This window comes from Branchiostoma floridae, chromosome 3 (genome assembly GCF_000003815.2).
Source record: "Branchiostoma floridae strain S238N-H82 chromosome 3, Bfl_VNyyK, whole genome shotgun sequence".
Taxonomy (NCBI): Eukaryota; Metazoa; Chordata; class Leptocardii; order Amphioxiformes; family Branchiostomatidae; genus Branchiostoma; species Branchiostoma floridae.
The window spans coordinates 1,408,188-1,423,816 of record NC_049981.1 but is presented as its reverse complement, the minus strand read 5'-3'; the positions used below and the strand labels follow the sequence as shown (position 1 = coordinate 1,423,816).

General features: G+C 40.3%; 1 protein-coding gene across 1 annotated transcript; it reads right to left on the bottom strand.

Moving 5' to 3' along the window:
• Positions 1-2,092: 2,092 nt before the first annotated feature.
• LOC118411032 (protein zwilch homolog) lies at positions 2,093-15,562 on the bottom strand. Its single transcript, XM_035813036.1, has 13 exons — positions 15,448-15,562; positions 14,017-14,102; positions 12,403-12,555; positions 12,207-12,278; positions 11,624-11,717; positions 10,925-10,962; positions 9,186-9,288; positions 8,896-8,975; positions 7,870-8,026; positions 7,049-7,214; positions 6,205-6,303; positions 4,749-4,867; positions 2,093-2,416 (listed from the first exon to the last, which is right to left on the bottom strand). The coding sequence occupies exons 1-13, from the start codon at positions 15,560-15,562 to the stop codon at positions 2,334-2,336; spliced, it is 1,365 nt and encodes a 454-aa protein (XP_035668929.1). The 3' UTR covers positions 2,093-2,333.
• Positions 15,563-15,629: the final 67 nt, after the last annotated feature.

Sequence of the window (15,629 nt, the reverse complement as noted above, 5' to 3'; positions counted from 1 at the left end):
ACATATTGTACAATTACACAAAAGATGTTAACAATACATGTAATTTTTCCAATATAAACTCTTTATGGTTATTCTCTGCGAAAGTTCTGACAGAAATCTTTATCCTTGCTTCAACCGATGTCATGACAACATGTCAATCAACTTAAGAACAACACCTGGTTTTGACAGTACTAGTAGTCGTAGGACATAAGAATTTTCTTTTACACAACCAGTTTATCTCACCTGCTGACGTTTCGATCTCTGTCAGACATCGAAACGTCAGCAGGTGAGAAAATTCTGGTTGTGTCAAAAAAAAATTCTGATGTCCTATGATCTACCAACCTGATGAAATTATTTTCGGAAGTACTATAGTAGTCCTTACCCATGCTTCACCCGATATTCTAACAACATGTCAATCAGATGAAAATAGTGGGCTTGGAGAAAAATTTGAAACTGTGTACCAGGCTCTCTACTCACTTTGTTGTCATGTTCATTTTTCAGTTCAGCATACGTTTTTTTTCTAAATCAGAGAACAAGCAAATTAAATAGTAGGATCTTGTATAAATGCGCTGAAAGACTTAATGTTGGTGGGTAGAGAATGTATAACTTATTTTCGTTTTCTATTGGCTAGATTTCGGACGAATTGATCCACCAAATGCAATTTAGCAATGTAAAATTGTAACGCATTAATGTTTTCATCATTCTGTAACTATACAGATATACATTGTACAAGAACATCAATAACAACGTTTACTAAACATTCTCACATGAGCTGTTTAAAGCCCTAAACAGAGTGTGACATACAGAAATGTTGTGTTAAATTTCGTTCCTAAGATGTAAGAAAAAGCGGAAGATCAAAAAAGGCTAGGGCCAGCAGGTGTTTGCTAGGGATAGTCGGGTAACACAACACACTTTTTCCTAGGCCAATCCTTATCTACACTTGTCTCCGAAACACGGTGGAATCTGACCCAAAGAAATAGTGAGTGTTTTATGATTCAACAACTGTCACTGGCTGCTCCTTTTCGTCCTATTATACAAAAAAATGCAACAGAATACAGCTACAATTCCATTTTAGTAGTGGAATACATCTTTATTTTGACAAACTGCTAGTCCATATCCGCAGTATGTACCAAATGATTTCTCTTCTGTTACAATTTATGTTACGTTTGCTGTCAGGTACAAAAAAAGTTCATAAACACATTTATTAGATTCCCCAAAGGCATTGTCTGAATATACTAAGTTCATATCTAAATACCATCACTGTATCAATAACTCAGCTGGGCAGTTATATCATATATTCATATTTCATTTCATGAGTTTTGGAAGGTGAAAACAATGACCTTTTTTTCAAAATGGTATTTCTGTACATCAAGATGACATTTATTTGTCATGATTGAAAATATGTTAAATACTTTATCTTGTTTGCTGATGATTCCAACCTTTTTCTTTAACGGTGCACACATCAGTTCTTCCGCGACAGGGGTCCGAGCTAGTGCGCGAGAAAAAAGTGACGAAAGGCTTCCGAGGGTCCATGTTTGAGTTGACATTTCTCATTATTTCCTGCGAAATGACATTAAACGGTTACATGGCTGAAAAGCGTAGGAAATGGTGTGTTTTCGGTGCAAATTGTGTTTTGGTCCGCGTCTTACTTCCGGGATATTCCTACGCCTGAATGTGATTAGGCTCGTGACCTAGATTAACCTCTGAAGCGCTGTGTTAAGCCTAGTTGTAATGCCGCGCGCCGTGGATGATTAAAAAAACTGTAGTACTAGAATTTTCTTTATAATTGGCTGGATTACTCGTTAGGTTTTCCTCTTTCTGACAGTATCAGTCGTGTTTGCCGGAAAAATCATCTTCATGTTTTTCTGTCAATGCCAAAATGCCCGATTTTTGGCATTATTTTTTACATGAAAATAATGATTTTTTCCCTCAAATTTTTTAAAATCAGAGAAGTTGAAGGATCGAAAATTAGTTTGTCTTGTAGCTAAAGGAATATGCTATCACCAGATATACAGTTATTTTGCTTCAGGATAATTCCCTGGTAAAGCTGGTCGCTAGACTTTAGGGTATGCCGCCTCCAATTGAAACCCCAAATAAACTGGTGTGTGCCCCCTTAACACTCCAAGTTTGAAACCTTTCTTTGTTACTACTATTGTTATTGTATGAAAGTTGATATATATCGTATATAAAAGTATGAACATATATATATCGTATATATATATATCGTATATAAAAGTATCGACATATATATATCGTATATAAAAGTATGAACCCCCTTTTGATAATAGTATGGTCCAACAACATCATTAACTACTTCATGAAACGGGCCTGTTCCATTCCACATACAGGGGTGTTCAGGTGAAGGAGACCCTGCTCTGTTGTACTGTGGTTAGGAAGTTAGGCTGTGTGTCTGCCATGGGGTCACCTAAGGTCATGTCTGAAATAGAGAATTCGAACAACAATCAGACAAGAACTGAATGAATGTATAAGAATTTTGCTGCAGCACCAAGAAAAGTTGCTCCGAATGTACCTTGCTCTTTGTCATCCCAAGACTTACCCACATACATGTATCAAATATTATCACACATCCATAGCTTCATAACGGGCTGACTACAAACTGTCACTTGTGGACATACAGACAGACACTTGGAAAACCAATTTCACAAAGGTAAACAATTATAGGTGGCTTTTCAAGGCCGCACTGGCAGTGGGCTGTTATCCACTATGTCTAGGGCAAGGTATTGGAAGGTGGAGCCCATCCCTCTCCTTCCACTGCCTTTTACCTCCCCAGCCAAAGTCAGGTACACATTTTCATGGCTGGGTGGAGCGAGGAAAGTCGTGTTAAGTGCCTTTCTCAAGGGCGTAAGATCAGTAGCATGTCAGGATGGAGGTTGAAAGAGGGAAAGGAGTCGGCTCATAATTTGTCCCTTTTCAACCATCTTCGACTCACTTGTGAAAAAAACATTAACATTGGGGTGCGAATTGGTCTTGATTTACATACACCCAGCCGACTATCGGCATTGTTTTCATTGTTCACTCTATTATAAATGACAACAGCATGAATGATGGCCGGGCAACAAGAACAATAGAGTAACTTTGGGGAAGATTTTCAAAAGTTGAGAGTTGTAGATAGAAGAACAGCAACAACGCTCTTTGCTTTATTATTATATTATAAAGATGCCGATAGCACGGAAATCAAGCAAGCCCCAAGACGGAGGATCTCCGACGCACGACAGGCTTGAAACTTGCAGTCAAACAAGCGGGACTGTTGCATTATGTTTTCAAGCCTACGAATACGGTGGCTGGCTAAATGAGATGGAAGGAATCATGATAAAGTCTGTGATAAAAACATCCCAGAAAAATTATTAACTCTTTCTGGAAAATAATTCAAAAATAAGAATTTATCTAGAGGCATGTTGTCCAGCTTGTCGAGAAAACTAGCCTCTCAAAATTCGCCTCGCAAGGAGATTTATTTGATGCCCCAACTTCACCCTTTGCACCAGACCATCCATGGAGACCTTATCAAGCTCAACTTTGATACAGAAAAAGAAGGCTAAGACCCCAGAAAAAATCGTAAGTGCCCACCGCCAAAAAATACATGAATGGAACGACAAAGACCTGTATAATACGTAAAAACCTCAAGTTTATTTTGGAAAAGTGCTATATGTTTGTAATAAGAACATAAATCTATACATATTTCTCCATATTTCTAAGGCCAAAAAAATGACATAAGTCCAAAGAAATGGCTGTAAACAAACCTATGTTCGTCGTAGAAAGGAAAACAAACTATCGCCATGATCGCCATGTTGTTTTCTTTCGAATGCCGATTTCTGCGCAGCTCTACTGCGCAATCCAAATAAGGAAATTGTCGGAAACCGAAGGGGCTTCGACTTCTAATCGGGCCGGCCTCGGTCCCTGCCGCTGCCCTGACGTCATGACTGGCTCATTATGCGGCTTTTATGGGGAGTCAAACATGGTTACAAAGGACTGCCGCCGGCCACCCTGAACAATGGGACACAGCAGGGTTTAACAGGGCAAAACAAAGGCCGCGGCAAGGTGCTAATTATGAGCCGACTCCTTTCCCTCTTTCAACCTCCTTGAGGATTCAAACCAGCGACCTCTTGGTTCTGTGCGAAACACCCTGCAGTTACACACACAACCCCAATCATGAATAACAGTTAATACGAAACCCCTCCGTGATTAATTTCATCAGGTTGGTATGTCACTGAATAAAGATACTCTTTTTACACAACCATTGCTTTATTCTCACCGACGTTTCGGTGACCGTCTGTCACCTTCTTCAGGACATTTCTGACTGGTTCACATTGTCCTACACTCCTTTGCCTTTGGGACCGCATTGTAAATACTTTGCATAAATCTGTTTGTACATATGTGAATACTTTACAATTAAATTACATTTTGTGACCGCATCTGAGCTATGAGCAGCGACACTTGTCCTGCAGTACAATGTGAACCAGTCAGAATTGTCCTGAAGAAGGTGACAGACGGTCGCCGAAATGTTGGTGAGAATAAAGTACAGTAGAAGCCGCTTAATTGCACGGCCAATTTGCCAGTGAATTTTGTGCAATTATCCGGCTGGTGCAATAATGCGAAGTTATCTTGCTGGACCGCACCGGTTTGGGATTTGGGGATTCCGTGCAGTTAACAGAAGTGTGCGTTAATCCGTTGTGCAATTAACTGGCTTCTACTGTATTGGTTGTGTAAAAAGAGTCTCTTTGTTCAGTTAGTATGAAAGTCCTGCTGCCCACCTCCCACATCACACACAGCGTGATCGTACAGCGGCCGCGTGCTGATCTGACACACTGACGTCACCTGGTCGTCCTTCCCTCCTGACGTCTGCTCCAACCTCCACACTGCAGCCTGGCTTCTACAATAAACAAACAATAAATCTTTAAATACTTGAATAGTAAAGAGAAATTTATATTCCTGACAGCTTTCGATAAACCAACTCTAACCAACCATACAGCTAGCTACATTTATACAATTACCAAGAAGCGAGAGGAAGTCGAATGTCCTAGAATAGATTAGACGCACATCTACATTATATAGATGTGTATGACTGTTCCCATTGTTACATATATGTGATTCTTACCGTGTGACCTGTACTTAGCCCAGTGGGGCGAAAATGTGCAATAAAGGTCTTCATTCATTCATTCATTCATTCAATAAAGAGAGTTAGAGTTATTTTGGGTGTCATCGAACATTACGCAGTTGAGCATTTAAATTACGCAATAGTACATGAAGACCTTTATACAACAAAACCAAGTTAAAGATCCTGATATGATTCTTTTCTGTGTGTGAATAGGAGAAGCCATAGAATAGGAGTGGAAGTAAGGCCACGTTGATTTGATTATATGGATGACATCCGCACTCGCACCAATTTTCGGCCATTTCCAAAAAAAAGAAAAGTTTTTGACCACACAGTAAATTGTGCAAAGCAGCTGTAAAATGAGCACAAATATTCCGTAGATTGAAAAAAAAGTATCAGAAAACAGATAACTAATGCCATATATAGAATGCCAAAATGAATTTAAAGTCAAAGAATAAGATGTGAAAGGACGGAAAGAAAAAAAAAAATCTATTGTTGGTTGGGAGAGGTACCAGTACAGAAAATTCAGGTCCAGAGGATCATGGTATACCATACTATGTGTGTTTAGTCCTATGTTCAACCTTCCTGGCCACTTAGATTTCATACTGAAGGCAACTTTTTTTTTTTGGCCAACTTTTTTTTATTCGCTCGCTCGCATCAATTTTGGAGTTCCCGGAGGATGTCATCCATATAATCAAATCAACATGGCCTAAGGACTCAAGAGGGAAGGAAGAAATGATGAAGAGACAGTAAAGGAATGGAGGAAGGACACATGATGTAGAACGAAATGAGATGAATGAAAATGAAAAGAATGTAGTATGGAGGGAAAATACAAAGAAAGAGAATGAAGATATAGAAGAAAGAAAATCTAGGACAGAAGGAAGGAAACAATGTAAGAATTGGAGGACAGCAATGGGAGTATAAAAAAACTTGGAGGGAAGGAAGACTAGAAGGAATGTTAGTCACAGAGAGAGAGGCATAAAGAAAAATGGTTTATCAAGAAACCTTGGCAGCAAAAAATGGGTGTATTGTATTTTTCTTTACAGTGGGTAAAAAGTAGGATTTTATTCTAAAAGGCGGGCTAAGACATTAAGATTGAGAGGATTTCCACATACCTTTCATAGACTCTCTTGACGCAGGCACCTGCACTGAGGGGCAGCTGGAAGGTGTGGCCGTCGTCATGACAATGGTTGCCGTAGTGCTGGAGGGCCATTCTGTGTGGGGACATGGAAAATGTCGCAGTTCACTACAATGTAAGGTTCCAGGTCGGAGTTCAAATCTGACCGGAGTTGGCGGAAGGGTGCTGTAATAGGCCAGAAGTGTGCTGTTGTCTTCCAAACTTTTACTCCCTATTGCTTAGTGATCACAGTGATCAGCTGAGCATAGATGACGTGAAGTTTGTGCAGTATTAGGCAAGGTCGACCCCCCCAAACCCCCCCTCCCACTCTGTGTTACACCATAGCAGAGTCCTCAGGTTCTCGTGAGGAAGGTCGAGGAAAGCCTTACAGGCTGCCACCATCTCTAAGATCACGTGAAGTTTGTGCAGTAAGACAAGGTCGCCCCCCTCCCACTGTGTCCTTACCCTAACAGTGTCCTTAGGTTTTCGTGAGGAAGGTCAAGGAAAGCCTCACAGGCTGCCACCATCTCTAAGATCACGTGAAGTTTGTGCAGTTAGGCAAGGTCGCCCCCCTCCCACTGTGTCCTTACCCTAACAGTGTCCTTAGGTTTTCGTGAGGAAGGTCAAGGAAAGCCTCACAGGCTGCCACCATCTCTAAGATCATGTGAAGTTTGTGCAGTAAGGCCGAAGGTTGTCCCCCTCCCCATGACTCCTTACCCTAACAGAGTCCTCAGGTTCTCATGAGGAAGGTCGAGGAAAGCCTTACAGGCTGCCACCATCTCTAAGATCACATGAAGTTTGTGCAGTAAGGCAATGTCGCCCCCCTCCCACTGTGTCCTTACCCTAATAGAGTCCTCAGGTTCTCGTGAGGAAGGTCCAAGAAAGCCTTACAGGCTGCAACCATCTCTAAGATCACGTGAAGTTTGTGCAGTAAGGCAAGATTGTCCTCCAGACTTGCGTCCGTCTTCAGGTAGGCTGACAGCTGACTCAAGGTCGTCAGCTCCTCAGCTGTGGAGGTTGCAGACAAGAGAAAAAAAAAAGAAAACTAATGGCTGACAGTTTTCAAAACTGTTGCCCTTGATGAATGTCTGTGCTCGAATTATATAATGTAAAAATGAATACACAATAAATACAAATCAGATGCAAATATCCTACAATCCCTGAAAGGTTAGGAGTATATTTTTGCATTTTTAACAAATCTTCAACATACTTCAATATCAAAGAAACAAGGAAATAAATTGTTGTGGCTTGATCATTATTCTACTCCTTTTTCTGTCTATTCGTTTCCATCCATGTCTTAGTAACATATACTCTTATGCTTTTGTCCAGTTTTTCTGTCTTCAAATTTTAGCAATAGATGAAGGACTGTGTTCATTTTAGATAGCAAAATTGCATTAAACAATAATTTTTCTGTTTCTTTCTCGAATGTTTTGTCCAAGTTTTCAGATGCAGAAGTGTGTGTAGTCCCCCTTCATTTTCTATAGCACATTTGCAGAGTTTAACCAACAACTGTTCTATTCATTTATCTACATGTGTTTTTCTCCTTTTTTTTTTACCAATAAAGAAGTTTGCATATTCCCTTTCCATTCTCTAAAATAACACATTTGCATATCAATCAATAATCTATCTAATTCTTTATCTTATTATATTTTCCCCAGTTTACCAATGAAGAAGTGTGTATAGTCCCTCTTCATCTTCTCTACCCCAATCTCTGCCAGCAGACGGACAGGCAGCAAACCATCCAGGTCCGGCGCGCGCATTGCCCCCTTGAACGACTCTCGCACCAAGCACGCCAGCTCGCTCTGGTTGCTACGGTGAACCTGGTAAACACAAAGGAACAACAACACTTGTTTTGTTGATGAAGGTAATATGATGCACATTATGTTCAATGTTCCTCAAAGTCAAACAACTACTCAGTTATTTGAGGAACTTTTGCATTGTGTATCACTTTGTGTGAATTTGAACATATTAAAAAGATATCGAAAACTACTCTCCATGTGGAGGTGGGGCTCCAGCTATTCTTTAAATGTGCATTTAGGAGTTTATATTGGGCTTTCTATTTTGTTCTTTGTGTCTCATGGCCAAAAAGGAAACAGTACAAAACAAAAAGCCAGATAAAAAACAAAAACAAAAAAACACATAAAAAAAAGGTGTAGTTGAACCTCTGCTTGGAGAGTAATTGAAATCTATCATTGAAAAGAATGGGGGTCCTTCCTAGCGTGAGTGGATCAAAAAGGTACAGTTTGGTTTTACTGTACAAAATAGGTGTGTCACCATTACCTAATGGCAGTTTACCGGTTATTCGATCAAACAAAAACTATAGTATAGACTCTACACCCCTCCCCCTTACCCAGGGCTTTAGCCAGCGTCCGTTTTTCCGTCAATTGACGGAAATTTGCTGCATCTGACGGAAAAATTTTAAAACCAATCCGTCAACCTTGATGGACAAAAATCCTTGGTGGAAGCTACAGGCGGCTTGGGGACGCTGTCCACGGCTGTAAAAGCCATAAACTGTTTGTTTTGCTATTGTTATGATTGTTGACAATGTGTGTCGGCGCCGTTTCGCATACGATAATCTCATTAAAACCCGTTTTTCAAGGTCTCAGTTCAGTCCTTCTAAGTTAATTTTCGCGGTTTTCGCGACGGCTGACGGAAAAAAAATTCGAGCTGGCTAAAGCCCTGCCCTTACCATAGGTTGAATCTTCCCCTGCTGCAAAGCTGTACAGACCAGCTGCAGACATTCCACCAGCTCCTGGTAACCACTGCAGCCTGCAAGTACAAATCAATCAATCAATCAGCCAATCAATCAATCATCCACATGTTATAATGTTGTAGATTGAATTTGAGAGGTAGTAAGCCAAACTAAATGGTACATTTGTAGTCGTATGTTTTGGACATCTCACACCAGGCCATAAAATTTGCACAATTTCTTTGTGACCTAAGTTTAGAGTAAGGTACAAGTACACAGTATAAGTCTACCCAAGAGTTTTTCCCAGAGTGCCTCGGTGAAGTCCAGGTCCTTCCTTGGTGGGAGCAGCATGGAGTGCATCGGGGAGTTGATGTCTGCCTCATTCTGTACTTTCTACATACAAAAAACACAAAACATGGATTTAATGAATGAAGACCTTTATTGCACATTTCTGCCCCACTGGGCTAAGTATAGGTCACGTGGTAACAATCATGTACATGTAACAATACACCTTTCTCACGCGGCGGCCATGATAGATCTAAAACGAGTTCAATGAGGCAAACAAAAGACTGTCCATCATAATTAGCAGTTCAACCAATGATAGCCAATCAATTAGGAAAGCGACCAATAAGAAATTTTGCTGCATGTCCGTCAAATATTTGCATTATTATGTTTTTATTTTGCATCTCTTAAGGGACTATGGGGTCAGTCTACACTACTCTAATTCGCTACATCTTTCGGTGCATAACACTAGTTATAATATTTATTATTTGATCTTAAGTTATATTGTGAAGATTTGTGTGGTTTGGGGGAAATCTAAATGGCAGCTGATTTTAGAGATAAGTTTTGTCTGTTTGCCTCATTGACCTCGTCTTCGAACTATCATGGCCGCCGCGTGAGAAAGGTGTATGGAAACAATAGTATACTTTTATATGTATATGTCTAATCTACTCTGTATTCAACTTCCTCTTGCTTCTTGGTAATTGCATAAATGTACATGTAGCTAGCTGTTAGGTTGGTTTATCAAAAGCTGTAAGGAAAATTAATTTCTCTTTATCATTCGAGTATCTGAAGTGTGGAATTTTACTTAACACATAGTCAAATAGAATGCTTCTATCGCTATAATACAAAGGACAATCTACAGTAAAATGTACATACTTTATTGAGGGAATTAATATTTTTCATCTATTGGAAAACTTATTTGTCATCCTCTTCAGTTCTATCAATGATCAATTTTCTTTACATTCAATGGAAGCCGATGAGGCTATACTCAGTCGGTACAAGCATGTACATGTCGATGCAAACCTTCCTTAGTAAGCTATAACACTTCCCTTTGCTGTTTTTTTTCAAGATTTGGATTATAAAAAATTCTCCTGAACTGGCAACATGCCTGAAAACAGACTCTGAGAAAATTTAAGTCTGTCCCAATTTTAGTGACTGTAGTTTCAGAAAAAGGATATGATTAGGTTCAAGTTTTCTTCCCATCTTAGATCTGTTTTCATCCTGTTCTTTTGCTTTACTTGTACAATGTTTGAAAGCCAATGAAATTATGTAAGACATAGGGATGCGTACTGGTACAGTGTACCGATACAGTACCGGTACAATCAATTAGGTACAGATACAAAATTACAGGAACCCTGGTGTACCGGTACTGGACCTGTATCTAATAAGTGCAAGCCAGGCATGATAACAGGTTAGGGGATGGCCACTTTGACAGTTAAAATTACTGTGAAATCACCATAGCAGTCTCTGAGCCCCAGTGAGAGAAAAACAACAAGGGTCAAATTTTTGTTGCATCATGTGTCTACCATAATAAACACGTTTTTATTGGTTCAAACATGCTTCTACCCTTTTTAATACATTGTTTTGCCGTTATAACATATTATAATGTAATATTTTAATGCCATGCATTTAGATCCGGACTCATTAGGTCCGGACCTGTACCTAAACCTCTGGATTCGAATTCGGACTTGTACCTAAACGTGGGTTTAGGTACGCATCCCTTAAGATAAGCCACAGTAAGTCTTACCTGAAGGGCTGGCTTCTTGACATGCAGCTCGGTGAACTCTGCAGGAAGTGAAATATAAAAATGATCAGGTCAGAGATAACAGAAGGTCTTCAAATTCGCAGAATCATCGTCCCCAAGGCTCAGACCAACAGCCTATAGAATTTCTTTCCTCACTACACCATTTGTCATGTACGAACAGGCAGTAACAGACTGCATCATAATCTTTACAATGTTTAACATTAGTTTTCTAAAATTCACTTGTCCTATCGATCGGGAAAGAACATACAAAATTTACTTGCTCAAACCAACTTTTCGCTTGCCCAAAATTTTAAGAACATTTTTTCTTTTGTATTCTCGCTTCTAGCAATGGACTTCTTTCATTATTGGTTCCATTTTGCAATGTTGAATAATGCTTGGTTGATGCCATGACAGGGAAAAGAAATAAGTATGGCAAAATCTCACTTATGGAAAAATCTTACTTGCCCGATCAGGCAAGGGGGGTAAGACAAGCACTTGTCCAATCAGCACTTTCACTTGCTCTGGACAATCGGGCTAGTGGACTTGTCCAACCCTGGGTTAGTGTTCTAGTCCTATCTGACCTTGGTGGCATTCACAAAATGGACTACATTGTATATTATTGAGGATTCAAAGATGAAGACATAGACAAAGATTGTGATGGATGGAGTCAAGCATAATTATTTTTTAAGCTCACACACTTACCTTGTATGAAGTTACTAACAGTAGTAGTGAGAGGAGTAGCATTTTCCTCCAGGCACCACAGGACTTCTCCTGTTTTCAGTCCTTCCACAAAACCCTGCACAACGTGAAAAATTCTTCAGGAAACAGCAAGATGTTACAAGCCTCAGTAAATTTTGTTTTGGCATTGGATATATGTGTAGGAACACTAATGACCACAGAAGGTGATCTTTTTTTATTGTTTATCTTTTTGGAAACAGTAAAACAATGCTTTAAGACTCTGTAGATACAATTGTATTTTTTCATAGCACAGATTGGAAGACTTTGGACTGCTAAAGGTTATTTCTTCTTATGCATTGCCTTATTCTGAGGACATATGTTTTACTCTCCTATTTATTTTCAAATTTTCAAAATATAAGTTTTACTTATTTCATAATAATGGGATTGATTGCTGGATTTGTGTCGTGATGAGAATATCTGGAAGATATGGATTAATAAATAAATCATTAGATGAGATTAAAAAATACCAAAACATTTTGAGGAAATCTATTAGAATTGTGTGACACATAGGGTTTCTTTATCGTTTTCAGAAGAAAAACAGACTTACAGACAGGGTCTGCAGTTCCCTGTAGATGTTGTAGGCGGCGCTCTTCATGTCCCCGGGAACTGCTCGGATGTGCTGAAGGTAGAGAGCTTAGTGAACTTTTTTGTCGAATATGAACAGAATATGAACAGCAGAGTGATACCCATATTGACATAAACTGCAGTGTGATACCCACTAAGAACTGCAGTGTGATACCCACCATGACAGTGTCAGAGTTGTAAGGTGGCAGCTGGAGGACAGAGGTCACGTCCTTCCAACTGCATTCGATCAGAACGCTCGTCTGGCGCTCTCCTGTTGCGTCATGGGAACCCGTGCCGAAGACGTCATACTGCGCGAAGCCTCGGTTGACGACCTGTCGGATATAGAACGTAATCACTTACCAGTAACCCAACACCAAGCAACCATGTCTTTACATACTGATAAATGCTTGAGGCTTGATACACTGAAATACAATAAAAACACAAATATGATAGTCCCACCCTGTAATAGAGTTAATTCCAGTTGTGGCGGCCATGTTGGATTTCCGGGGTCATCCGGGGTCATGGCACCAGAACGAGACTGCAGGTGGTACCAGCTGGGCATTCTACTATATAGGCTGTATTGCAGACATAAGTATGTCATCTTTGGGAGTGCATTTCACCCCTCTAAGGTTAACAACTGCACAATATATGCCTGTTATCTATAGAAAATATTGTTTGGGACATTTGAACTTGATTTTGGTGATATTTTTTATTAATTTTTCACATTTTTTTAATGGGTGACCTGAGAACAATTAATGTCAGTGTTTATATCCTCCATGTGCGCTGTGTATCGGTAACTGTTATTAAACCCTACAAAAACATGAAAATATCGGACTGACAGATCTGTTCATAAAACTACGTACATGTATTACTAAGTTCTATCACCAATTTACCTCTTCTACTGACGATAAAATTTACGTTTTTCTCAACATTGGCATTGAAAAATCCCTAACAGAAAAAAATCTGCTACATTTCATCCCACAATTTTATGGACCCAACACGTGGACTTTTTGTGTAGGGTTATGTTGTGTAAACTAGAATAAAACAATGAAAACATGAATTGGGAAGAAAGTAGAGGAGCACACCCGGCATGACATTCCCATAGAGCGTAGTTTGCAGAACGGATCTTGGCATCAATAAATCATCAGAACAACTGCCAAATGTCTTCTAAATTTCTACCCGCAAAGATGTCATCCCCATATTTTGTGTATTTGTAGGGTTTAACCCCAATAGTAAACCTACTATATCACAGTTACCAATACAAAGCACTAATGGATGATATAAACACTGACACTAATTGTTCTCAGGTCACCCATAAAAAAATGTGAAAAATTGATAAAAAAAATCACCAAAATCAAATTCAAATGTGCCTAACAATATTTTCTATAGATAACAGGCATATATTGTGCAGTTGTTAACCTTAGAGGGGTGAAATGCACTCCCAAAGATGACATACTTATGTCTGCAATACAGCCTATATAGTAGAATGCCCAGATGGTACCACCTGCAGTCTCGTTCTGGTGCCATGACCCCGGATGACCCCGGAAATCCAACATGGCCGCCACAACTGGAATTAACTCTATTGTGTACTTTGCAAAACTTTATCCAGCTATGTTCTTTTGAGGAGGTTAGACTCCGAATAAAACAGCAGCTCCTGTTGTAAAAGCTTACATTGCTGTTAGGACTCAATAGTAGGAAAGACCCTGATAGAGGTGCTAAAATGTAATACTGACATTTGTTAGGAGGGAAGAACATGATACTATAAAAGTATATAGTAATTCTAACAGACTTACATTGTTGTTGGGAGGAAAGACCCTGGCCCGGTGTTTCTTCTGCAGTGAACCCAGTGTGGGGAGGTTGGCTGGGGTGGGGAAGGGTCCTGGGGGGAAACAAAGACTGCTCTAATTTGTTTTTTTGTTATCCTTGCTTGAGGTGACATGGTGGATAGGATACTACCTCAAAATCTGGATAGCCAACAGGGTTCAAACTCCAATTTGCAGAGATGTTGTCATTGAAAAAAGTACATATCAACAACTACAATTTTGAACCAAATACTACGGGAAAAAAAGATTTGAAGTTCTGCTCAATGCAAATGGGCTTGCTAAATTTTTAATATAACAGAAAGAGCATACTATAAGGTAACATGATGTTGTGCAATCACTACAGCAGAGGATAGTCCACTGGAATGGTGTGTGTTCAACTCCCATACATTTTTTCAAGAGCGCTAAGCACAGAATTTTATAAGTATTTGGCATGACGTTGTCAGGGATTGAACTCAGGACCTGCTGAATACAAGGCGAATACTCTAGTCAATTAAGCCGTTGAACTGGTCTAAATTCTCTAACAGGGGTAGTGAAGTAGCAATGTGGAACTACATGTATTCTTTATGCCAAAAAGCAGTTACTAAAGCAGCTGCCTGTGTGAAAATCAACTCGCCCCGAACGGTTCGGACCGGTCCGAGGGCAGTCCACACGGTCCGCCTACGTGAAAGCCGTCCGGCCCGCGAGGCTGCCGGTCCGCGCGCCGGGCGGTGAACCGTCATTAAGTGGTTCAGCACGTTCGGCAGTTCAGGACCGCCGGACGCTTTGGGCGCCGTAAAACACTTAGAAAAAATTGCCGCCGCCCGGCCAAATTTTGTCTATTAGTCCCTAAATTGTACGAAGCCGTGCGACAGCGCCCCCTTCCGTACACTAAGCGCAGCGACCAGAAGAGCGGTACAGTCCGTAGGTGAGACTATTAGACATTGTTAGAGGCATGCATTACGTCCATTATTGCGGGGCAACAGCCAGAGCGGGCGAACACTAATAGTAATAGCGTTGTACTGTCGCCTAAACAATACTAATAGACTAAGTAATCCTATGAAAATAAAATAAAAATGAGATTTTTCTACCTTCAAATCTACAACTTTTCTTCTATATTATATGTTGGCCGCGACTAATAAACGGATGATGCGATTTCTTGCATATTCGTTCACCACGCACGGCTATCTGAAGTAAAGAGTAGAGTATAATACAATCTGATGGGTCTTCTAGTAAAGTTTACATACACTTATAAAATGCTGTTCATTTTCCAATTTCCAGCTTACAGTGTTGAGTCCCCCTTTGAAGAATCTACTCCGCTACTCAGTGCAGTTTTTCAGCATGCGCGAGCGTTGCTCGGAAAGCCGACTGTCCAGTGCGCAAGATGATATTGACAAACACGGCGATCCCAGTTCCAGGCCACACCCGCTGAAATAAACAGCGGGTTGATTGACATCCCGCCTGTGAGGCTCACGTGAGCGGCGCTCTGGTAGTCTTCCCACCACACATTGGCCGTTCCCATGGCGCCATTCTGCGGCATTCAGATTACCCTTGCGAAAATTGGCCTCACGCGCGTGCTCCGCGTGCCCTGCCGTCTCGCTTTTTCT